Genomic DNA, 23,547 nt, shown 5'->3' with positions numbered 1-23,547 from the left:
TTACTGATTCAGAATTATTCTTCACAGTGGAAAAAGAAATTGATGGTGAAAATGATAAAGTCATCAAGGAAGAACCTATGGATATAGATGATGTGAAAATTGAATCCCCAATGAGAGACGAGGATAGTCATTGTAAGCTTGATATAATCAATGTCAGCGAAGGATTTCATTTAAGGACTTGCTACAAAAGGAAAGTAAAATCATCAAAATTAGATGGACTACTTGAGAGGCGAATAAAACAGTTTACACTGGAAGAAAAACAACGTCTAGAAAGGATGAAACTGGAGGCTAATGCTAAAAATGGAGGCATTCAATCTATAAGCCCTCAGAAAAAAATAGATGAACTACAAATGAGAAAAGTAAAAGAAGGAAGCCAATTTGACACGTCTTCCCAAAATCAAACCTATCTTTCTGATAAAATCCAAACTGAAGATACAAGACAGGACTGCTTGCCAGTCAGCAGCATCTCTTGTACAAAAACTGGTGAGCTAGATGAGCCTTCTTTGCCTTCAACAAATAGGCTATCAAAAAGAGAAGGGCAGCTACTGGATGAAGACTCACCTCAGTCCTCTGAAGGTGAAAGCTCTGTTCAGAATGATAGCAAAGAGAACAACTCCAAACCTGTGACTGCTGATAAATGTCAAGGACAAGAGGCTCTTAGAGAGTGTGAGACTTCCTTTGTGGATGGCTTGAAACAAACAAATGCAGATGGTAAAGTCAAATGGGATGTTTTAGAAACAAATGAAAGACCTTTGAAACAAAAACTACCTATTGCCAGAGTATCTCAGAGTGAATGTGAAAACTCAGAGCCAGTGATAACTGAAAGCAGCTGTAGAAAAGATGCTCTGGCCATTTTGGAAAAAACAGACTCAGAAGGGAATTCTGAACAGAGCAAAGATCCAGAAAACAATTGTATGATAAAAAGCCATTATGAACCAACATCCTTACAAGAAGGTGAAATGGGGGAAGATGTTACTCCAAGAAAGACTGAAAGTAAATCTGAAAATAAGATTAGATTTCAACAAAAATTGGCGAGTAAAGATTTAGAATCACTTAAGACAGAACTGAATTCTGAAAGAAACCTTGAAGGTCAAACTCGGGAACATGTGGATAGGACAGAAGTTGATGAGGAACTACTGAGCTCTAAACTAACAGAGGCTAATGGTCAAAAGAAATGTCAGGAACTGAAAGTGGAGGCAAGTACCATAAACAAATACCTTGATCAAACAAATCTAAATTTTGTTACTGACAAAAAGAATAATAAAGATGATGTAACTGAGATGGACTTAGAAAAAGATAAATCTGCACTCCAAATGAATGGAAAAGACAATGACGTTAAAGTATTACCAAATGATGAATGTTTAGTTAAAGATACCTGTGAAGCTACGGCAGGAGATGATACCGAACCAAAAATTAATAATATTAATAAATCAATTCAAGAGCATGAAATAAAAGCATTGCCTTTTAGGGAATCTTCGATAAAACCATTCATGAATGGTGATATCACGACAGAGGACACAATTAACAAAAATATCATGGACCTGAAGTCATCTCCGCAGAATTCACGTGAGTTTGAAGCTGGAGAGAGTCTTCAGCCATCAGATGAAGTTCTGAAGTATGTGCAGAAAACTGAAGAAAAACAGCTTTCTCCTCAAAGAGCTGCCTTCATTGGTGCTGCTTCCACACCAACAAATACTTTCTGTAAAGAAAATAACCTGAGTAGTGAAACAGAATCTATGGAAACTGAACTTAGTGAGGAGAAGAAAGTTGCTCCATCGCCTGTAACGTCATGTGAGGAATCTAGTTTGAGTAGTGACTTCGCTGATCAGAATGGTCTACAGACATACAAAGTGGAAAATGTTAATGGAGAGAATAAAACAAAAACTGTTATTACTGAAGTGACTACCACATCAACTGTTTCTACAGAATCCAAGACTGTCTTTAAAGTTGCGGAGACCCTAGCATCTAACGATGAGAAAACAACAGTAGTATCATCAACAGAAAATTGTGCCATATCCACTGTAACTACCACTACCACTGTAACTAAGCTTACCACTCCAGCTACAGACAGTAATGTTGATGTCATTTCTGTACAAGAGCATAGTAAAACAGTGATTACAACAACAGTAACTGATTCACTGACCACCCCAGAAGGCACATTGGTGACTTCCATGACTGTCAGCAAAGAGTATTCTACAAAAGACAAAGTGAAGTTAATGAAATTTGCAAGACCCAAAAAAACTCGTTCTGGAACTGCCTTGCCATCTTACAGAAAATTTGTAACCAAAAGCAGTAAAAAAAGCATATTTGTTTTACCTAATGATGACTTAAAAAAGCTGGCCAGAAGAGGAGGGATCAGAGAAGTTCCCTATTTCAATTATAATGCAAAACCTGCCTTGGATATCTGGCCATATCCATCCCCAAGACCAACTTTTGGGATCACTTGGAGGTATGTACTTAGTTACGTTCAAATTTTTGGCTTTGAAAGAAGTTATTGAGCAGCCCTGTTCCACAAAAATAAACATAGTTAAATTACAGTTTAGGAAAGCCAGCACTACCGAATCTAATAGAGAAACCTGATCTGGTTTTGGCACTAGAAACTTCTGTTGGAAAGATTTTTACAAGGACAAGTTGAGTTTGTTGATAGTGTAGGTAAAGTAATACAGAAATCTAAGGGCCAGTTAAGTTAATTTGTGTACCAGAACCATGAGATATTCTGTGGCACTCCATTTTTCAGTTTTGCTTCACATTTTGTTCTAGAAAATGTCAAATATCCAAGCCACATAGCAGACTATAAAACATTGTCACTGTAATACTCTTCTAGTATCAAACAGTTATTTGATTGTGCTCTTTGAAGCTATGAGAAGAAAACGGCAGAAAGTTTCCAGTTCATAAACTCTCACAGTAGTGAGTGGAAATGGAGCGTTGTCTTACCTGTGGCCATCAAGCTGGTGGAGTATTTTAAAGAATACTGTTTCCACTGAGTCTTCAAATAGCCATAATTAAATGGGGTTCACATTCATTGTATTTTTTTGTTCGGACTCTGGATTGATATGAATAAGCTTGGGTATTGATGCCCTTGTCCATAATAAATTTGGGGTTTGTGAAATGACACGAGTTTTACATCCAGGGTTGAATAACCATACATATGGGGTTTTTTTTGCTGTTGTTCAAACCCTTTACCTACTTTTTAATTCTGAACTTCCTTCTTAGAATTTTCAAAGAGCACTTCTTGAGTTACAAAATCAAAACCTCTTGTATGGTTGGCTGGAGTGGAGCTGTTGTAAATTTTGCTATTATTTTAAAAACTGGTATATATTGTTCAGTAAAAGTAGAATGGAAAACCTGTCTCATTGGTTTCGTTAGGTTTATTAAATACATTTTTATTTTAAAATATAATTAATGCTCTGTTGTTAGATACCGACTTCAAACAGTAAAATCATTGGCTGGAGTGAGCCTTATGTTGCGGTTACTGTGGGCATGTCTCAAATGGGATGATATGGCTGCAAAAGCTCCACCTGGGGGAGGAACTACACGTACAGGTATCATTTCTTTAAATTTCTGTGTTTCCTAATGTAACAGCTCTTGCTGTTAATTTTGATTATTACTTTCATTCCAAGCCTTTCTGTAAAGGTTTGATGTTAGCTACGGCGCTTGATAGATATATAGATAGAGATTTTAATAGCCAACAGTTTGCACTGTAGTTGTTCTTTCTTTACCTTGAGTGTATTGGATTGATAGGAGATTCAGCTTTTATTTGTTTTCTGTTATTAACGTGTTAGGACTAATCTGTTGTAGAAACATCTGAAACAGAAATTACAACAACAGAAATAATCAAGCGAAGAGACGTTGGCCCATATGGAATCCGGTCAGAGTACTGTATAAGAAAAATTATTTGTCCCATTGGTGTGCCAGAAGCTCCAAAAGGTACCTTTGTTTATACATTTTTCCCCTCCCCATAAGCTCCTACAGAAATTAAGGTAACTGGACCTTTATGTTAATTCAGACAATCATAGGAGCAAATATAGCTTGACATGAACTATTCATTCTCCTATGTAAAGCAAATGATGCATGTAACAAACTGACTTGATCTCTCTGAAGCTGGAAGGCATTTCTGTTTCTAAAATGAGATGGAGAAAGATGCTAAATCTTGGTTTACACTTCAGTTTTGTTTTATGATTGAGCTTAATGTGTGTGTTTTGACTGTTCTCTAAAGAAACTCCAACACCCCAGAGGAAGGGGCTGCGATCAAGTGCTCTAAGGCCAAAAAGGCCAGAAACACCCAAGCAAACAGGCCCTGTCATAATTGAAAGTTGGGTGGCAGAAGAGGAATTGGAATTATGGGAGATCAGGGCATTTGCTGAAAGGTAAACCAACTCAAACTTTTAAAAAAAACAGTTCTTATTTTTGTGTGTATGTTAAATAAAAGTTCCCACTAGAGAGCACAAACTAGATCACCTTGTTGTAGCTATCAGTATTGCGTTTTTTCTGTGCCTTTTGTTATACTGAAGCTTAAAGTTGTAAAACAATTATATGCTAATACCAAAACTGAATTTATGCAGATATATTAGATTTGTTAGAACTATTTTTTATTAATTATTCCGTTCTTATGAGGTAATCAGTGTTGTATTGCTAAAAGGCTATTACTACAAAGCATGGAAAGAAAGGTTTTAGGCTACTTTTTGCATGACTTCAAATATTGTGTTTAAATACTTCTATAATACAAATAAAACTGTTGTATACAAGTATTTTAAGTAGAGGTAAATTCAGTCTGAGGATACTCAAGTCAAAAAAAGTATTTTCAATATTTCATACTTAGTGTTGGAACAATTTTGAGTCCCTTGAGAAGAATTGTTTTAAATTAATGGTGTTACATAGATCATATTTTCAGTCTCAGATGTAATTATGAAGTCCAGTTTCGGATAATAGCTTCATGTAAGGTGCTGTAGTAGTTTTGCATCAGAGTATTTCAGGAATGTTGCATGCACTTTCAGTAGCTTATTTCAAAATACCTTTAAAACCGTGACCAGTTCTCAGTGATCTTCAGACGTGACAGTTGTTCTTAAATGAACCTAGGTTGATGGATGGATTTTATGTGATGGTTTAACTCTTCTCTTTGGTTGTGTGTCTTTGGCAGGGTGGAGAAGGAAAAGGCACAGGCAGTTGAACTACAGGCTAAGGTTAGTGAACAGAAGAAGGCAGGCGAATTCAAGGCCCAATTGGAGGCTCAACTAAAACAGCAACGATTGGCTGCCCAGCAGGTGGGGGAGCTATTGGTAGTCCCACCTGTCTTGCACCATTTTTCAGTGTTACAAACTCAAAGTTCTGGGAAGCCAGCTTCTCTTAGTCATCAAACAGTGCTGCTCCCCCTGTATGCATTCATTATTTTGAAACAACATTAAGGCAAACATTTGTTTAATAATTGGATTCCCATTTTTTTCTGCCTAACACAGAACACTTTAAAAAAATAATTATTTTTTTTCCAATTTTAAAAGAAAACTGAGAAACACTAGTCTCCAGGTAAGATCAACTGTGTTTTGTGGTTTAATAGAAAGCTGTCTTGGTACATAGCTGACTTGGGAATACAGCTGAATTTATTTCCATGCTCTAATCGCATTGAATCTTTTGATTTTTATCTTACCCAAAGTTGGCCGAATGAAGCCCACAAAGAAATTGTTATAAAATTTAGTTACACATATGTATATGTACATTTACATGTGTGTGTAACTAGAGTAGTGTTTTTTCCATCCTGCATGTTTTCATTACATCTTCCCTAACCAAATACATCACTAGTGAATTTTTTTTCCGACTCACAGTAACAACCTCAATGTACTGATAACTAATCACCAAAATTTAATATAGAGATGATGATCTTCCCTATCTTAGTGGAATTAAATAGTTGGCATTGTAATAGATTTGACTGATACTGCCTCTCTGTAATGTGGCTCTCTAAATTCAAAGTACCTTTTTGACGGTCACAGCACAGTATGTTGCTGGATGAGGTGAAGGATTTAAAACCTGTTTTTTTAAGCAGGCTACAAACTGAATTTACAGTTAGAATAATTTTTAAAATTATAATCTTGATGTTTCATTTGGTGAAGTAGAATGATAGTCTTTTTTTCTCCAACTGTGGCAGGATCTTAGTATGGGCAGCTCTGAACTTCAAAGTGCCAGTAATGAGCTCTGATGGTGTATCGCTTACTAAAGTACATAGAGGCTGTATGCACACTGTCGAAGCCAAGTATAAATAAATACTTTTGAATTAGTTTTTTTAATCTTTTTGGTTAATCTGAGGCTAATTAATATGTTCTCTTTAAAATGTGTATTGAAATTAACATAAACTGAGGCTTTTAAAGATGCTATAAAGGAAAATTTCTGGTTGCGTACTGTAAGCAGAGTTGTAGTTGTGCAGGTCAAGGAGCCTGTGCTTGTAGTGCTCTGGGATATTCAGGCAGCTTACTCTTCACTCCTTTAAACTTGAACTAAAATCCTACTAGGGTCCTTTATTTTTCAGTACTGACAAGACAGCACTTATTTTTACAAAACCTGAAAATTCTTCATTTAATTTTTTTCTAAATTCTGTAGAAACGTCTGGAACAGCAGAAGCAGATACCTGTAGCAGGCGTGGTCCCCACAGTCACTACTGCCAGCAGTACCGCAACTACTGTCTCAACTCCACAGAAGGTTGTGGTAGGCCCTTTAACGGGCCCAGTTCCCACTGGAACGAAAGTAGTACTTACTACAAAAGTGGGTTCTCCAGCTACAGTAACATTCCAACAGAACAAGAATTTCCATCAGACTTTTGCTACTTGGGTTAAACAAGGCCAGTCTTCAACAGGTAAGTAGCTGTTCATCATGGAAAGAACGTGTAACTAGGATGAATTCCAGCACACATCCTACCTACATCGAACACCTACATCTCCAGAATCTAGCATTACTGCATTTTGTGTCATCTTTGCTCTTAACTCTTCTGCTATATCAGCAGGACACTTCTGAAATAATACCTGTCTAATTTTTCTTTGTTCAGACTTGCTAGGTAGTTGTATTTCTGACCTGTCTCATTACTGACAGCTGTTTTACCAGTAATCACTGATGATTAAAGCATTCTGTGCTGTAACGTACTGTTTCCAAAAAAGCCTTTACGAAAGCAAGAATGACGCATTTGAAAATATTGTAAAAATAATCCTGAAGTTTGCTGTTTCATACTTGAAAATAGTCATATTCTTGACTAATTTTTCTGCTCTAAAATTGACTGTTCTGTGTACCTCAATAGCCACTAGCACAGCTGCCACTTCAGCCACAACCATTGCCAGCACAGGGCAGACCTTCCAGATCTCAGGCAGTCCAGTAACGATGGCAGGGAAAGTGATAACTAAGCTGCCACTCCCTGCAAACAGCAAGATTGTTGCCGTCAATGTGCCATCAACTCAAGGAGGTAGGGGAAAGGGAACTGAATTGAAATGTATTCCAGCTTGCTGTTTAGTTCTCCATTGACACTATTTTCCCAGTGAAGTAAACTGTGTCTTGAAGGGGGAAAAAATTATATAAGAGTTTTTAGAGCTTGTTTCCCCTGTACTGCGTATTTGTGTGTCTAGGGGAAAAATGCAAGTATTTTGCCTGTAAATTATTCTACATTTCATAGTACAAAATTAGAAGCTCTATTTTTAACAATGTGGAATGAAGCATGCTTTTTTCATTATCTATGTTATATTACCAACAAAATAACTTTCTAAAAAAAAAAACTGCTGCTGTTCTTAGTTATTAATACCTGCATCTGCTCTTCATTGGTGAGCAAGAGTTTGGTTCCAAATTAAGATCAGCATTTTCCTTCTTGACTTGGGAAGAGAGCTTCATATTTTGAGATTTTATGAATGTATATTAAATAGAAAAGCTTGATTCTCTGTCTCCATTCTCCTTAGTGTCTGAGGAAGTCATGAAGGCTACCAGTTTTGTATTGAAGTTTCTTAGGTGACAGGAAAAGCAATACCAATTTTCTTTGGCACCATGAGCTTGTAGGTGAAAAGCTTAAACTGGTCTCCTCCTTTTTAAATGAATCAGACTGTAACTTTTGCTTAATGGTTGTATAATACTAACTTTGTGGCACCATGTCATGCAAGGACTTGTTTGCAGTTACCATCAAACTGATCTTTATGAAGATTCACTCTTTCCTTAATCTTTTCTAAAATACCTGTTGCCTAACTCCAAATGTAGCTGAAAGTATAGTGCTGCTTCTGTTTACAATGTGTCAAAGCTTCTCCCAGGAAGTGTTAAAAGACTCAAAGGTGTTCTAGAAACCTGGAGACTGGTTTCTAAATGCCACCCTGGAGTTGTATTTACTACTTTTGCTGGCAATTATGTTACTAATGAATTCTCAATTTTACTTTATTTAGGTGTTGTTCAAGTTCAGCAAAAGGTATTGGGCATCATTCCATCAACAACAGGTGCAAGTCAAACATTCACTTCATTCCAGCCAAGGACAGCGACTGTAACAATTAGGCCAAATACCACAGGGACTTTAGGAACAACAAGCACTTCACAAGTAAGATGTTTTTCTGATTATTTAATGCAAAAATTTAGGATGTGTATATTTTAAGTTAGTGGCAGATGTTATAACTAATATATAATAGTTATTTATAGTCACTTTTCAACATACATTATTATTATTTCAACATGTATATATATTATTTTTTGTGAAGAAAAATAAATAGAAATAATCAGAAATAACGTTAATGGATTCTTTATTCCCAGGAGGTACCTCAGTTCTCTCTGATTTGAAAAATTAATATGTTAGAACTTGGTAAGCCTATGCAGTGTGGGCATAAGTGAAAAAAATACTGGATCTACTTGCATCTTCTTTTAACATAATAAGAAATGAGAAGAAGGAAAAAAAAACTACTTAAAAGAACCGGGGGGGATACATCCCTATAAGTTTACGTATGCGCTCCATTTTGATGTATATAGGTAATGCAAGGGACACCACTCCGTCCTGGTATGACAGTAATACGAACACCACTTCAGCAGTCAACACTTGGAAAGACCATCATTCGAACACCTCTAGTGGTGCAACAAGGTATTCTTCCAGCCAGTAGGTTCATTTTGATATTTAAATTTCCAGTGCAAAATCCATGGTTTGTTTCTTTATAAATACTTTCTGCATCATATGTCACAATGCAAAAATATTTCATTTCAATGCTTGACTTCTAGCAAGTGCTTTTTTTTGGCTTTTAAATATGTTGGTTGCAGGCTTTGTAAGTTTTAACCGTCAATATTGGGAAATGTACAGGTTAAAATTAAGTCCATTTGTTTGGAAGAAAAAAGTTTAGAACAACTTTGTATTGAGAGAACCTTTTAATTTTTTAAAAAAGAAAGCTGTGTTTGAAGTTCCTCGTAAGTACATTACTTGAATGAAAATGGAAACATTTTGTAGACTTTTTTCAGTCACAGAAATGGTTTCTAATGGAAATTTATGTGCAAACTGGAATGCTTGTTTCACTTGTTTGATAATACACTATTGCAAGAAGTTGTGGTTCAGAGGTTTGCAGTGCTAATGGTTGAAATATTGGAAACACTTTTTTTTATCACAAATTGCTCTCTTACAGGTCAGACACAGCAGGTGGTGACTCAGATAATCAGAGGTCAGCCTGTCTCAACAGCAGTTTCTAGTACCAGCACAGCTTCTTCCAGTTCTGGACAGAAGACAGTAACAAGTCCTGGAACACCACCTCAGCAAATACAGCCACAAACCACATCACAGCCCCCTCGACCTCAGCAGGGACAAGTGAAACTTACTATGGCCCAACTCACACAACTAACACAAGGACAGGTAAAATATTTTAGATCCTCTGGGCATGAAAATGTGCTAATGCTTTCAATACATTTTCTCAGATCTCTTGATTTCAGCAGCGTAGTGTATCTGCTCATAATTTTACATTCTTGGTTATGCTTCAGCCTTCATTTAGGATAACTGATAGCATAATTACAGACTGAAAGAAGCATACATAGTGCATCTCTTCATATTGTATTCCTTAGTAGTATAACTAGCATTAGGAAAAATTAGCAGTATAGAAAAATATCTTTCCCTTAACAGCAGTAAGGGATGTAATTATTCTTTTTATGGCCTATTTTTTAAACATTCAGAACATATTGTTTGTTCCTTGTCTTTTGATGTCGTATGAAGATTTGGTTTTGATTTGTGTTGTCCTCAGTCTCAGAAGAAAGAGTCTCAGAAGAAAAAGTCTCTGGAACTGGAGGAGGAAATTCTTAGAGCTTCTGCTCAAATCATGAAGCAGAAAAATAAATTTAGGCAAAAAAAAAAATTTAGAATCATGCACAGGGTAAATATAGGCTTCTGTGAATTACCATAATAACTATTCTTAAAAAATATTTCTAGAATGTATGTCTTTGTAGTGTACGGGCTGCTTGTGGTCAGTTTAGATTTTTCTACGTACAAGAGTCAGAGAGTTCATTTTCATTCTGCAAGACTCGGAAGAATTTCTGTAGGGACCTCATTCTGTTCTATGGGATCACAAAATGTGTAAATAAGCACCTAGGTGTTGTGGTGATACCCTGCCTTATCTATTTCAACTGAGAGCACTGTCCTGAGGTGGACCATTCATATCTTCTTAAAATCATTGTAATGATTAAATTTTATCTGATCTTTATGAAAGCCTAGCTATTTCTGTATACGCTAGTAATATCTGGAAAGTTGGTATCCAGAGTGTCAGCTTAAGCAACAGAAATTTACAACACATTACAAACTGAACAGTCAGTCATGGAAGCTCACGGTTGGGCAGGATCTGATAGGCACTGAGAAAACCTTTGCACTGCAGAGAATTTTTACATAAAATCGTTGGGATTCTTGAGGAAGCGATTAATGTCTAAAATTATCCATGCTCTGCCTTGCTTTTAAATTCTAGGAACAAAGATTTTCCATTTTAGCTGCTTTCTGGCTAGGACTCTTGTTAATATTTGGGTAAAAATATTTGTTACTAACCCCAGCCCAGTAATCTGTTGATAGAACTGTTGGAAGAATATTTTACTATTTCATGATCTCAGATGCTTCTTTTGGATTTTAGGAAAATGTTATGCAGTAATTTTTTTTGTAAAAGTATTGACCTCTGAGATCTAAAACCCTAATTCTTCTGATTTTGAGGAAGGTCTTTCTAAGAATTGTACCACTAATACATCAATATTAACTTTTTTTTCAGGGTGGCAGTCAAGGATTAACTGTGGTAATTCAGGGACAAGGTCAAACTACTGGTCAATTACAATTAATCCCTCAGGGTGTGACTGTAATACCTGGTCCAGGACAACAGCTTATGCAAGCAGCTATGCCAAATGGTACAATTCAGAGATTCCTTTTCACCCCACTACCAGCAGCTGCTACTACAGCTAGCACAACCACAACAACAGTTTCCACTTCAACCTCAGGTAAGCATTGTTCTGTTCAGCAGAAAAAAACCTTCCATTTAGGTTACACCGGAGTTTTTGTGCAGTTGGAGAAGGTATCTTATAAAAGTAAATTTGTTAGAAATATTAAAAGCCAAGAAATATTTTGCTCTTTCTGCATAGAAATATACAGTACTTTTAAAGTGTTCACCTTAGTAAGGCTCATAGACTTGTCATTTGAAGTGAGCGAAATATTTGTTTTAATCCTGAACAGCTACAGAACAGAAACAAGCTCCACAGACACAGCCAACATCAGTGCTGCCGCCAGTTCAGCCACAGCCTCAGAGTCAGCAGCAAGCCCAGCCTCAAGCGCAGAATCAGAGCGCTCAGACTGTGACCCCAGCCCAGCCGCAGGCACCACAGCCACCGCTTCAGCCTGAAACTCAGACCCAGCCTGAATCTCAAACTCCAGCATCTGTTGACTCTCCAGTCACGCCTGAAGCACAATCGTCTAAATCTCCAGTTCAGTCGCCAGCACAGACCCAGGCTCAAGGGCAATCTCCAGCGCAAGTCCCGAGTCAGCCGCAGACTGCAATCCTTCCACAAGGCCAGTCCCAAGGCCAGCCTCAGCAACCAGCTCAGGTGCAGACTACAACCCAACAACAGATTCAGATGCAGCCCCATGCTCCCATACAAATTCAAGCTCAGCTGCAGCAATCACAACCTCAGGTTCAGACTTCGGTCTCAACCCTTCCAACTACTCAAAGTTTAAATCAGGTTCCTGTGCAATCCCCAACTCGTCCTCAGCTGCAACTTCAGCAGCCTCCAACAAAAGTTATTACAGTGCCTCAGCTTCAGCAACAAGTCCAAGTTCTCTCTCAGCTTCAGTCACATGTTGTGGCTCAGATACAAGCCCAACAAGGCAGTGTGCCCCAGCAGATCAAGCTTCAGTTACCTATTCAGATTCAACAAACTAGCCCAGTACAGGCTCACCAGATTCAGAATGTGGTAACAGTACAAGCAGCTAGTGTTCAGGAGCAGCTGCAGAGAGTTCAGCAGCTCAGAGAGCAGCAACAGAAGAAAAAGCAGCAACAGATAGAAATTAAACGTGAGCACACCCTTCAGGCTTCTAATCAAAGTGACATTATCCAGAAACAGGTAAAGTTAACAGAAGGAAATTAAAACTTAATTAATGAAAGAAATCTCATTTTAAATGCCTGTTCTTGTTACCGATGTTAATACATTTGATAGGCAGTTAATTTGGTTCTTTCAAAGTTAGTGCACGATTGGTTTTGGCAATTTAATTAAATATTCTAAGTTAATTCAGCACATCAAGTCAATTGTATGATATTTGCAGTCTTCTGGCACCTTGATTCAACTTAACACTAGCTGCTGGGACAATATGTCTTTATTCTCAGTTCAGGAAAGATAGGTTATAGACAGGAGAGCTGATGTCCAGAACACAAGTACAGTACTTCTAGGGAACTGAGGTTTCAAAGAGGTATCTGAAATGTAATGCTGTTGGATGGCTGCGGGGCTTTAAAAACAAACAAAAAACAACATATATGTGTGTGTATATATATGTATATAATAGATTCTTACCTTAAAAAAAAAAAAAACAGTCACTGAAGAAATATTGTCAAATTACATTTAGTCCCTAGGTTTAAACTCTGCATAAGGAAAGTATCCTACTCTGTGGGGTGGAGGTGGCATTAATTTTTAATTTCATTTTTAAAACTTTAAAATTTCAAATAATTGCTTTAAACAAGTACTGCCCTGATAAAATTCATTTCATGTTGTCACTTACTGAAATAAATAATACTTCAGTTTTTTCCTTTATCTTAGGAAATGTCCTGGTTCTCCCAGTAGTATTGTGAAACACTGGCCAAAGTTTTCATTTTTTATTTTGGATTCTTTTATCATTCTACAGGTGGTTATGAAACAGAATGCTGTCATAGAACACTTGAAACAAAAGAAGACCCTGACTCCAGCTGAGAGAGAAGAAAATCAGAGGTGAATATTGATCATGGTGCAACTTTAGATGTGGAAGTTTTTCATTTAGAACATCGTTTAATGGTGTATAATAAGACACTGATTTGTAAAAACTTTCTTGAAGAGACTTTGCTATTTAAAAGTTGGTTAAAGTAACACTTGATAGTAGTTGGTGAGAGCTGTAACTCAAAATGATGTTCTTAACTTGGAATAATTTAATCCTCTATATTCTCAATTTCACTTTAATTATGTGTTTTTAAAGTTGTGTTGCATGCTTGTGTCTGAAGCTGACTGCAATTTTTAAATTCAAGGTAAAAACTATCCTTAAAGATCATGGAATGGAGAATGAACCATTCTGTTGCAGAAAATCCTGTTTTTTGTCTGTCCTTTATTGTAGTGGTTTATTTCCATTTTTGTCCTTTGGCGTTACTTTGTATTATTTTAATTTTGTACATCCCACATCCCACTCTGCAGAAGGAATTGAAGAGTTAGAAGGTAGTACTAATCAATAAGCTAAGAGATTTCACACCTGAAGCTGTTAAAACACAAAATTGAAGTGTATGCCAATAGTCTTAAGGTTATTTTGACATCGCCTTACTCGTGTAGTTGTTTCAGTTGGATAACTGCAAGTATGTGTTGTCAGCTAGTAAGAAAAAAGTAGCATTTTTATATAATTTTGATCATCAAATCAGAGTACAAACTTTTAGTTGATTACAACAGTACCACTAAGTGCTACTTGCTTCACAATTTCATAAAAAAATAAAAAAGTGTTGTCATATACTTTTCATTTAATGGTGTCAGATAGCCAAGTTGATATTTTGACTTGGATTTCTGTCAGTCTTTAAAAAAAAAAAGTGCTAACCAGCTTGGTCCATTATACAGTTGTCTTTCCTTCTCACTGAGTTTTTCTCTTCCAGAAATTTACTTTGGGTATCTTACTTTTTTTTTCTAGTTTTCTAGAAAGTTTAAAATAGAACAGAAAGGGAAATCAAAACACTTTCATATGCTTGAAATATAAAGCAAAAGTGAAATGTACAGAACAAGCGAGCAGGAAATGAGATTTGTAGTTGGGTGTACAACAAACATCAAGAAGGAACCGTGAGTCGTCAGCAGTGAGGAAATTTGGAACTGTTTTATATTCAGTTCTATAAGCTGAAAAATATTTGTCAATCCTTATGCCAAAACACAAAAACTTTGTAATATTTGGTGCTCAGTAGAGGGTAAAAATTTATGTTTTCAAACAGGTTATAAGTTTCCAACTTGCTTTTATCCTACATCAGAATTTAATATATATAAATAAATAAAAGCTCTTTCAAATGTGTTTGTGGAAAATGAACTCAGTGAAAATATCTCTGATCATTCTGAAATCTAAGCCTTGTTTGGGGTTTTACAGGGTAAGGGGCGGAATGATTAGGACTCAAATCAGTTAAATGAAACTGGGACCAGCCCTCTTTAATCAAACTGTTGACTTGATCTCTCAGAGGGGTGATCTAGTAAATAAGAATGAGTGGGAATAACGTGTTATTAAACTTACCATTTATGTTTTAAGAAATGTAATAATTTAGCCTGCAACTTGCAGAGACTAGACAAAATATTATTCTGCATTCTCAACTGGAAATTAATAGGCAGCTCAGCATAACGTACTTTTTCTTTCCTTCATCACCAGAATGATTGTATGCAACCAAGTGATGAAATATATTCTGGATAAGATAGATAAAGAAGAAAAGCAGGCAGCTAAGAAACGAAAGCGAGAAGAGAGTGTGGAACAGAAGCGTAGTAAACAGAATGCTTCCAAGTTGTCAGCTCTACTTTTCAAGCATAAAGAACAGCTGAAAGCTGAAATATTGAAAAAGAGAGCACTTCTGGACAAAGAACTACAAATTGAAGTGCAGGTAAGGACAGTTGTTCTCAAACTAATTTGATTTTAAGGCGGGGACACGTGTTAACTTCATGTTTTCTCAGTGTGCTTTTAAGGAAACATAGGAGGAAGTTCTGGTTTTGTACGCGTGGATCTCTGCAGAGGTGGTAGATGTCTGTTTCATGCTTTTTGTTTCTCATCTGTGATGAAATTAACTTGTTTCCTGAAACAGATTCTGATATATTGCAGCCAATGGGTCATAGTAAGCCAAGAGTGTCACCTGTTAATGTTGTATGAATTGTAGGTTGTGTATATTTTAAAAACGTGTATATTTAAATGGTTTATATTATTTTCTTTTGATTATTCACGGGGATTTATGTCTAGATTTTAAATTCTGTCCTGGAATAATCATATGAAGTGCCACCCTCTCTATTTATCCATTTAATGTACTTCAGGAGGAGCTAAAGAGAGACTTGACTAAAATTAAGAAAGAAAAAGAAAAAGCCCAGGCAGCTGCTGCCGCAGCGGCAGCAGCCGCAGCAGCGGCAGCTGCAGCTGCAGCCGCTGCCACCCCACCACCACCACCGCCACCACTGCCACCACCACCGCAGCAACATGCAGCCAGCGTCACCTCCTCCTCCTCCACCACAGTCCCAATGCCAGTATCCTCCCAGAAGAGAAAGCGAGATGAGGAGAGAGACTCGTCAGCTTCCAAGTCCAAGAAAAAGAAAATGATTTCTACTACCTCAAAGGAAACAAAGAAGGACACAAAGCTTTACTGCATCTGTAAAACGCCTTACGATGAGTCTAAGTGAGTAGTGAACGCCTTGGGCTTTTACTGTGGATTGTTAGATTTAGATTAGTATTTAGCTGGTAGTGTGAGTTAGTTCTAGAACTGGAGATAGAGTATCAGGTGTTATTGCAGTGATCACTAAGGTATAAAGTTTCTCTTTTCCGCTAGCAGTTACAAAACTATTAACATACTTGATTTATACTATTAACGTACGTGATTTATATTTTTACTTGTTTGCATGTTTCCATTGTATGACCTTTCTGTCTGACATGCACATACTCTTTTTTTATTTTCTTTTCCTCCGCTCTGTTATTCTTTCTTTTGCCGTTTGCCTCTGCCTCGGAAGCAAGTGACAATTTGGTTTGAGCAATTTCCTATGAACAGGTGTCTGATGTTCATTAGAAATAGCTTTGGTACCGTCTTCCAATAAGTGGTGGGTTGTGGTTTTTTGGTAAATTTTTTGGTAAATTTACCCCAGTAAAGGGGTTTCCAAGTTACTGGACTGTGCTTCACTTTGGACAGTGTTGCAGGTAGAAATGGTTTTCATGTGTTACTGCATGTGTCCCAGGTTTGGTCAAAAATTGAACACGCGAGCATTTGACAAAGTGAAAACTGCGGTTCTCTGTGGTTTGATTCTGGCCACGCGCGAGGAAGAATATTCCTCTGAAAGAGGAATTGCTACTTGCAAAGTTTGCAAAGAAACTTAGTAAGTAGTTGTAGAAGATTGAGTGGATTGCAGTGGGATAGTGTTATGCGTTCCTGCTTAAGCTAGAAGTGACTAACATTGTTAGTTAGTAATGGTAACGTCTGATAGCTGTGTACAGATTTATGTGAAATAAATTTGACTTCAGTTCCATCTGCTCAACGAGTGACAATACCAAAAGATATTAGTTGATACCCTTTGGTGGTGGTTTAAATCCTGCTAACACAAATGAACTGTAGGGGTGGAGTAGTGTTTTCACTCCGGGAATGGTTCTTCATCCCAAATTTAGGGTGAGGACTAGAGGATCTCCTGAAGTTCCTTCTGTTTTGCCTGGTTTTTTTAATTACTGTTATTTTTAAATAAAGTTGAGGCCTTTTTTTCTCTACCTTCGGTGGTGTTCAATAACTCTGACCATTACAGTATTATATCAGTGTGAGAAATTGCAGACTATCTGTGCTGCTGTCACTCTGTAAGTGGCAGACTTCTGGTACCCTGGTTCATAATCCTTGATTTCTAAGGGATGTGAATCTCACCTATCTCACTTGAAGTGTTGTGTTAAGTTTACTAAATGACAGAAAACCTAGGAGGATACGCGTTCTCATTTTGTTGTGATGCTGAGCGCAGGTCTGTATTAGCACTTTGTTGTTAGTAAGCAATAGAATTGTCAGAAAAATAGAATTCGTTCACCTCATCTTATGAGCAAAAAAATTGGATTGTCATTTGACCTCAGTGGGCTTTTGAGTAGGCCAATGAAAAATGTGGTCAGAGTGAATTTTGGTGGCTTAAGAATTATGCTTAAATGCAGGGAATAAAATTTCAAGACAAGGAAATGTTAATAACTCAGCAGTATCCTTAGCAATATGATTCAGTTCTGCTGCTCATCTCGTAAATTCCAAATGTTACGTTCTTACAAATGGTGACTGTTTTGTTAAACTAAATTATCATTTTCCTATTTGGAAAATGATTAGGCAAATTTTAAAACAATATCCTGGTAAACATTTTTATATGTGTGTAGGTGCCTACACACGCTTGTAGGCATCAGATACTCCTCTTTGTGCTGGTGTCTACTTTCTACCTTAAAGAAGACAGATGTGCAGCTTGAAAAGATAATTTGTAGTATGTTACAGATGCCCTATCTGTTCATTAGGATGTAGTAAATCCACAAAGGTCATTCTGCATGTTGTTTATTTTATTATAATTCTTATATTTAGCTCTCACTCGTTCCATACCAGGGTTGTAGAGTTTTGCTCGTATTGTTTCTGAGGATGGTCAATAAGGGTATGCTTTGAAGATTCCTATTTATATTCCAACCAATTCGTTAATGTGAAGCCTGCTCAGTGTTCTAGTGGCAAGGTTTAGCATCTGTCTCTAGACAGGAGCAACTAGGCCTGGTCCCTTTTGGGAAAAGGACCTAGACTGAGTTGTTGTTGAGTAATTAGAAGGAGCTGTATCTAGCTGTCCTTTATGGAAGGTTGGTTTGTTCAGTTTTTAGGATTTGTCTGACTGAAAAGTAAGAGCAGGGACAGTTTTGGAGTGTCCGGGGCAGACATCCAAGAAATCAGAGGTGCTTGCTTTGTGGAACAGTTTCTAGCTGCTGTCCTGTTACTGTTGCATGCTGTCTGGTGGTTGGTGTTTATAGACTGACAGGCTAGGGGCACAGTAACTGATAAATCAACATATTGCAGGAGCTTGATGGTCTTTCAAATTTACGAAGGTGGAGTTTGAGTCAGCTTGCTTTTGCTTAGGCAGAGAGGATGAATGTGTAACTTTGCCCATCCGGTTGATTGTCATGAGTCACAGGTATGTTTTGAGGTATCCATACACAAAATGTCAAACATCCTTGCATAATATTTTACAGTTTTGTCACATCATTCTGTGCAAGGTCCCATTCACATGATTCTGTACCTGGTTCCCTTCACTTTGTGTCATACCATATCTGGTTCCGTCACGTAGCTGTCTGAGAGTAGACGTCATTCTCTGAAGAACGGTCAACATACCAATTTGCTGCAGTTCTGAGTAGCTGAATATCTCTTTTTCAGCCATCCCCCCCACTCCCCTCCCCCAATTACGATTATGACAACCATGTCCTGACACAATTTTCTTTCGTATCATGTTATACCAATATGTATCCTACACATGGCTGGTATGCATGTTCTTTGTAGTATACTTGTAACTCCTAGTTGGTGTTTGCGCTTTGCTTTTGTTTTTTAAATTAACTGAGACCTACATTTTCAAATGTTAAAGAAATGTTTAAGTGGCTTTTGAGCTACAGTTTTGAAAATGTAAATCCTTTTCTTTGGCCTTGTCTTTTTGTGCCTTTTACAGTTTTTCACACGCACATTGGAGACACGTTTTTAGCCCAGCTTTGTCAAAGTCTGGTTACATATTGCTGTGAATTTTAATGAACTGACAGTTTAAAATTGACCCAAGTGACCTTATTGACAGTATAGCTGCAGCATGAGATGTTAGCTTGTAAGGATAGAATGTAGGAAGCAGGGAAAATGAGACAAAGTAGGCCAGCAAGAAAGTGCAACAGAGAGAAATGCAGGGAAAAGTGCCATGCCATTTGAAATGACAATTACATTGTCATTTTCATTGTGAATACTTTTAGGTTCTATATTGGCTGTGATCTTTGTACTAACTGGTATCATGGAGAATGTGTTGGCATCACAGAAAAGGAGGCTAAGAAAATGGATGTGTACATCTGTAATGATTGTAAACGGGCACAAGAGGGCAGCAGTGAGGAATTGTACTGTATCTGCAGAACACCTTATGATGAGTCACAGTGAGTTCTGATAAGAACCTCTTATTTAATGTTTAGGTAGCAAACTGCTCTGACTTTGGTTACCTGTTCCTTACAAAGCAAAAAGAAGTTATTCTGCATATATTGTATTCATTCATAATAGAAATTCCTTTGCAGTAATTGTCTTCCTTTCCAAAATGTTTTTATGCGGTAAATATGTAGGAAAAGTGACGTTTTCAAGGTGGTCAAAATGTTTCTCTTAAAAACGCAATGTGCTTTAAATTGGGATTGATTTATTTATTTTTCTTTTTTTTTTAAGGGAGAATTAGATTAAAAGACAAACATAGTATACAGTGGATTTTTTTGTGCTATAGTCTGATCTGGATAGAAAGCATAATTTTTGTGTGGGGATATATGGTTGGTATCTCTTTTTTTGTAAGGTTTTGGGTCATAAATTCCCCCTTCAGTATTCAACTACACGACTGATGCTTCCCTATGAAAAATGTTTGTACAGAGTGAAACAGGAGCCCTAGTTGTAGTCCAGTTTGCACAATATGTACCTTGAATTGTTTTGGAATACTGGTTGGGTGAGGCTTCTGGCATTACACTGTTCCTTTCACCTCTAAAGCAGACGAGTGGTTTTTGAAACCTTGAATGCTTGAAAGTGCCTAGTATAAAATTTAGTAACTAATTTTGAAATGGTCTATAGCTTAGCCTGTTTGTAAATACAAAAGCAGTTTGAATAGCGTAATTAGAGTTTGTCAATATAAAATGTCACGTGTTATGCTGTTCTGTTTGATCGTGCCAAGTATCTGCTTGTGTGCAAGAGATTGCAGGTTTATGTTTTTAAGTGTACCCTTTAAATTAAGTAAATCAAGTCACTAACTTTTTTTTTTGGATCTTGCAGATTTTACATTGGCTGTGACCGATGTCAGAACTGGTATCATGGGCGCTGTGTTGGCATTTTACAAAGTGAGGCAGATCTCATTGATGAATATGTGTGCCCACAATGTCAGTCCACAGAAGATGCCATGACTGTGCTCAGTCCGCTAACCGATAAAGATTATGAAGGTTTAAGAAGAGTGTTACGTTCTTTACAGGTGAGAGTAAAAATAGCAGCGAAGTGGAATGCTTTACTGTGTAAGACATAGCTAGTGAATCTCAGAGTATGTTTTGATTTCTCTTCCTGTTGGATTTTTTTTAAAGGAAACAGCAAGGCCTTTATTTTTCGAGCAATGCTGTGTCAGCCGGAAACTTGACTTGGCATTACTCTGCTGAAGAATATTTGTAATTAGGGTATCACTGCTTCTGAGTCAGTGAGCAATCTCTACGGTGGAAGGCTTTCAAAGGAAATAGGTTTAGAATATGAAAAGGCAGAGTGGTAGCCTAGCTGCCACTAGCAGATACAGAAGGTGCCAACTTCTGTTCTCAAATTAGTTATCAGCATGTAAGTGATGGCATACTAATTGATAAGACCTGTATGAGTCTGTTACATTATATTTTGGCTTATCCACCACTACCAAATACGTCTTTTCAGCTATTACTATAAAGAATTTATATTACTACACAATTCTTTTATTAAAATGCTTTAAAATCTTGAGTAATATTTTGCATTGTCCTATATTTTACAGACATGTATGAAAACAAACTAATTCTAGAGTACTTGAAAGTGTAAATCATGGCCTGTTTCTAGGTGTGAAGTGCTAAGCTCTGTCAGTAGATTCGTAACATACTTCTGTAGGCAGCCTGTTCTGTACAGTATTCTGTCACCTCTGAATTTCACATTATTTCCTGTTGTGAAGACCAACCTCTCAGTCTCCCACACTGAGCTTTAAAACATTAGCTGGTTCTTGTCTGGAAGGCTGTATACCTTTTCATGCAATGCTGCATTTCTTCCTTAAATTCAACTGTAGACCCCGACAGATAAAAGTTTAATGAAAATGCTTAGCTGCTAAATGGTACTAATTTAACTTAATCTTTTTGTAATTCCATCTTGTTTTCCTGACAGGCTCACAAGATGGCATGGCCATTCTTAGAACCAGTAGATCCCAATGATGCACCAGATTATTATGGTGTTATTAAAGAACCAATGGGTAAGTGTTTCTGAATAATACCGTGATGAGTGAGTAGACTTGGGATTCTGAATATCAAGTTCATTACCCACTGGCAGTTTCCATGTGGGGATCTTGAAGATATGTTTTGCAGGATACAGTTCTTTTCAGTCAGGCGAACTGAGAGAGTGTGATGTCCCATTGACATACTAAATTTTTTATTATTTGTAATTTAAAGCTATATGAACAAAAATTGGTTTAAATGTTGCATATGTGGAAGAAGTGGAAGAGATGTTGTAGCCTTAGGGCTTTTATTCTGGTCTCATCAGACCTCATCAGTTAGCCCACCAGTTAGCCAGATGGACGCTTGAATGTGAAACCTCATAGGAAAATCTGTCTCATGCAAGAAATGATGTTACTAGCTGTTCCTTTCCTTCCAGTTACAGAACCAGTAACTTTTCATTTTTTTAGATGAGAGCTGGTGCATCATTTGAGTTTTCTCACCTACTCCTGACTAACCACAGAAATAGGGAAGTTAAATTTGGTATCCTGGCAGAGCTGTAGTAAATTGACTGAAAATATTTTGCTTAGTAACTGTCATTTTCTGTTTCAGAGTTTTAGGCCGTGCTATTATGAAACTGCTAACCAACTTGAATTACATAATTGATGGGTTAAAGTTTTATAAGGAAAGCTGAAATTGTAATACAATTAAGCATATGATGGCTGAATGAAGTAAACAAAAGTGCTTTTAGCCCTTTCACATTTATCTGGCAGGAAAGTACACTTCTAAGTATTACAAGTAAATATGCACACATAAAATACACTAGGTAATCTAGTCCACCTGTTTTCATGTGTTCTGACATAACTGACATTTGAAAGTAAGCATTTTAAGGGCATTTTCCAAAGGCAAGTTATGGTTTTTCCAGCTACAAGTGCAACTATACGTTTGGACAGCTATATTTATAATTCAGCTCTCATTCCTCTTCCTCTTTTTAATTGACATTTCCATTAAAATAGAATAATTACTGCTCACTTTGCTATTCCTGTCACGTTAATGCGTCTAGTTGGTAAGAGTGAAAGTACTAGCATTTTGCATGATCCTGCACTTGAAATCTGTTTCATTTGTCCCATGTGGTAATGTGCATATTCCTGTGAAAATTGATAATTGATTCAAAGCAAGTCATGAATTCGAATAAAAAATGATCAGAACAATTAGATAGGTAGCTATTGCATGTACAAATGTCTCTCAGTGAAGGCTGTAAGGAAAATAAAGTACAAGAGTCAGACAATCTGGATTTTTTTTCCTTAATTTCTTCAGAAATAATAAATAGCTTCCTGTAAAGAGCCCAGGTTCTCCAAGGTCACTTTGATATGTGGATTTTAATTTAGCTGCACATGACGTATTCACGCATAAGTGCTTATTCTGAAGATTTACTGGTGTTACTATGTCAGAACTAGAACTCCTGGAAATACAACTAACCTATATAGGCTTTGTTTTCTGGTAATGTAAACTTCTCTTGAAGGTGAAAATGTCTCATTTTAATAATCTTTGGTTTCTTTAAAGACCTTGCCACCATGGAAGAAAGAATACTGAAACGTTACTACAAAAAGGTCACAGAGTTTGTGGCAGATATGACCAAAATTTTTGATAACTGTCGTTACTACAATCCAAGTGACTCCCCTTTTTACCAATGTGCAGAAGTTCTTGAGTCATTCTTTGTACAGAAACTAAAAGGATTTAAGGCAAGCAGGTAAGCTAAAGTGTTCCTAATCATAGATGTTCTCTTGTCCCCTAAAACTTCCTTAATACCTTTATAAGCTTACCTCTACATTCACACAGGGATTTGCCTCTCCATGCACTTGCCTGGACAACTACTTTTCTTTTGAAAGAAGAAAAAATTCTTCTATAATAGCCAACTGTTATTCTCAGTCAAAATTAAGGCTTAAATATCGTTTTGATGCGGTAACTTGAGATAATGTTTGTTCAAAATAAGCTGTTAGACACAAATAAAGTACAGT

General features: G+C 36.9%; 1 protein-coding gene across 11 annotated transcripts in view; it reads left to right on the top strand.

Annotated features, from left to right (window-relative positions):
* BPTF (bromodomain PHD finger transcription factor) overlaps positions 1-23,547 on the top strand; it is a 57,495-nt gene that overhangs the window by 31,249 nt on the left and 2,699 nt on the right. For 4 of the 11 annotated variants that reach the window (XM_048064570.2, XM_048064574.2, XM_013178871.3 and 1 more), the window contains 19 exons: positions 28-2,449; positions 3,418-3,542; positions 3,799-3,927; positions 4,217-4,367; positions 5,138-5,261; positions 6,586-6,838; positions 7,274-7,435; positions 8,391-8,539; positions 8,962-9,085; positions 9,600-9,823; positions 11,208-11,430; positions 11,663-12,546; positions 13,319-13,401; positions 15,047-15,272; positions 15,694-16,049; positions 19,346-19,519; positions 20,385-20,577; positions 21,486-21,570; positions 23,093-23,279. In XM_048064570.2, coding sequence (XP_047920527.2) covers positions 28-2,449; positions 3,418-3,542; positions 3,799-3,927; positions 4,217-4,367; positions 5,138-5,261; positions 6,586-6,838; positions 7,274-7,435; positions 8,391-8,539; positions 8,962-9,085; positions 9,600-9,823; positions 11,208-11,430; positions 11,663-12,546; positions 13,319-13,401; positions 15,047-15,272; positions 15,694-16,049; positions 19,346-19,519; positions 20,385-20,577; positions 21,486-21,570; positions 23,093-23,279 — 6,274 coding nt within the window. The remainder of the gene's footprint in view (positions 1-27; positions 2,450-3,417; positions 3,543-3,798; positions 3,928-4,216; positions 4,368-5,137; positions 5,262-6,585; positions 6,839-7,273; positions 7,436-8,390; positions 8,540-8,961; positions 9,086-9,599; positions 9,824-11,207; positions 11,431-11,662; positions 12,547-13,318; positions 13,402-15,046; positions 15,273-15,693; positions 16,050-19,345; positions 19,520-20,384; positions 20,578-21,485; positions 21,571-23,092; positions 23,280-23,547) is intronic. The other 7 variants (XM_048064568.2, XM_048064571.2, XM_048064577.2 and 4 more) reach the window with 7 other exon arrangements.

Source organism: Anser cygnoides, chromosome 19 (assembly GCF_040182565.1).
Source record: "Anser cygnoides isolate HZ-2024a breed goose chromosome 19, Taihu_goose_T2T_genome, whole genome shotgun sequence".
Taxonomy (NCBI): Eukaryota; Metazoa; Chordata; class Aves; order Anseriformes; family Anatidae; genus Anser; species Anser cygnoides.
Note: the sequence above shows the minus strand (reverse complement) of the source record. Positions and strands in the feature narration are given on the sequence as shown.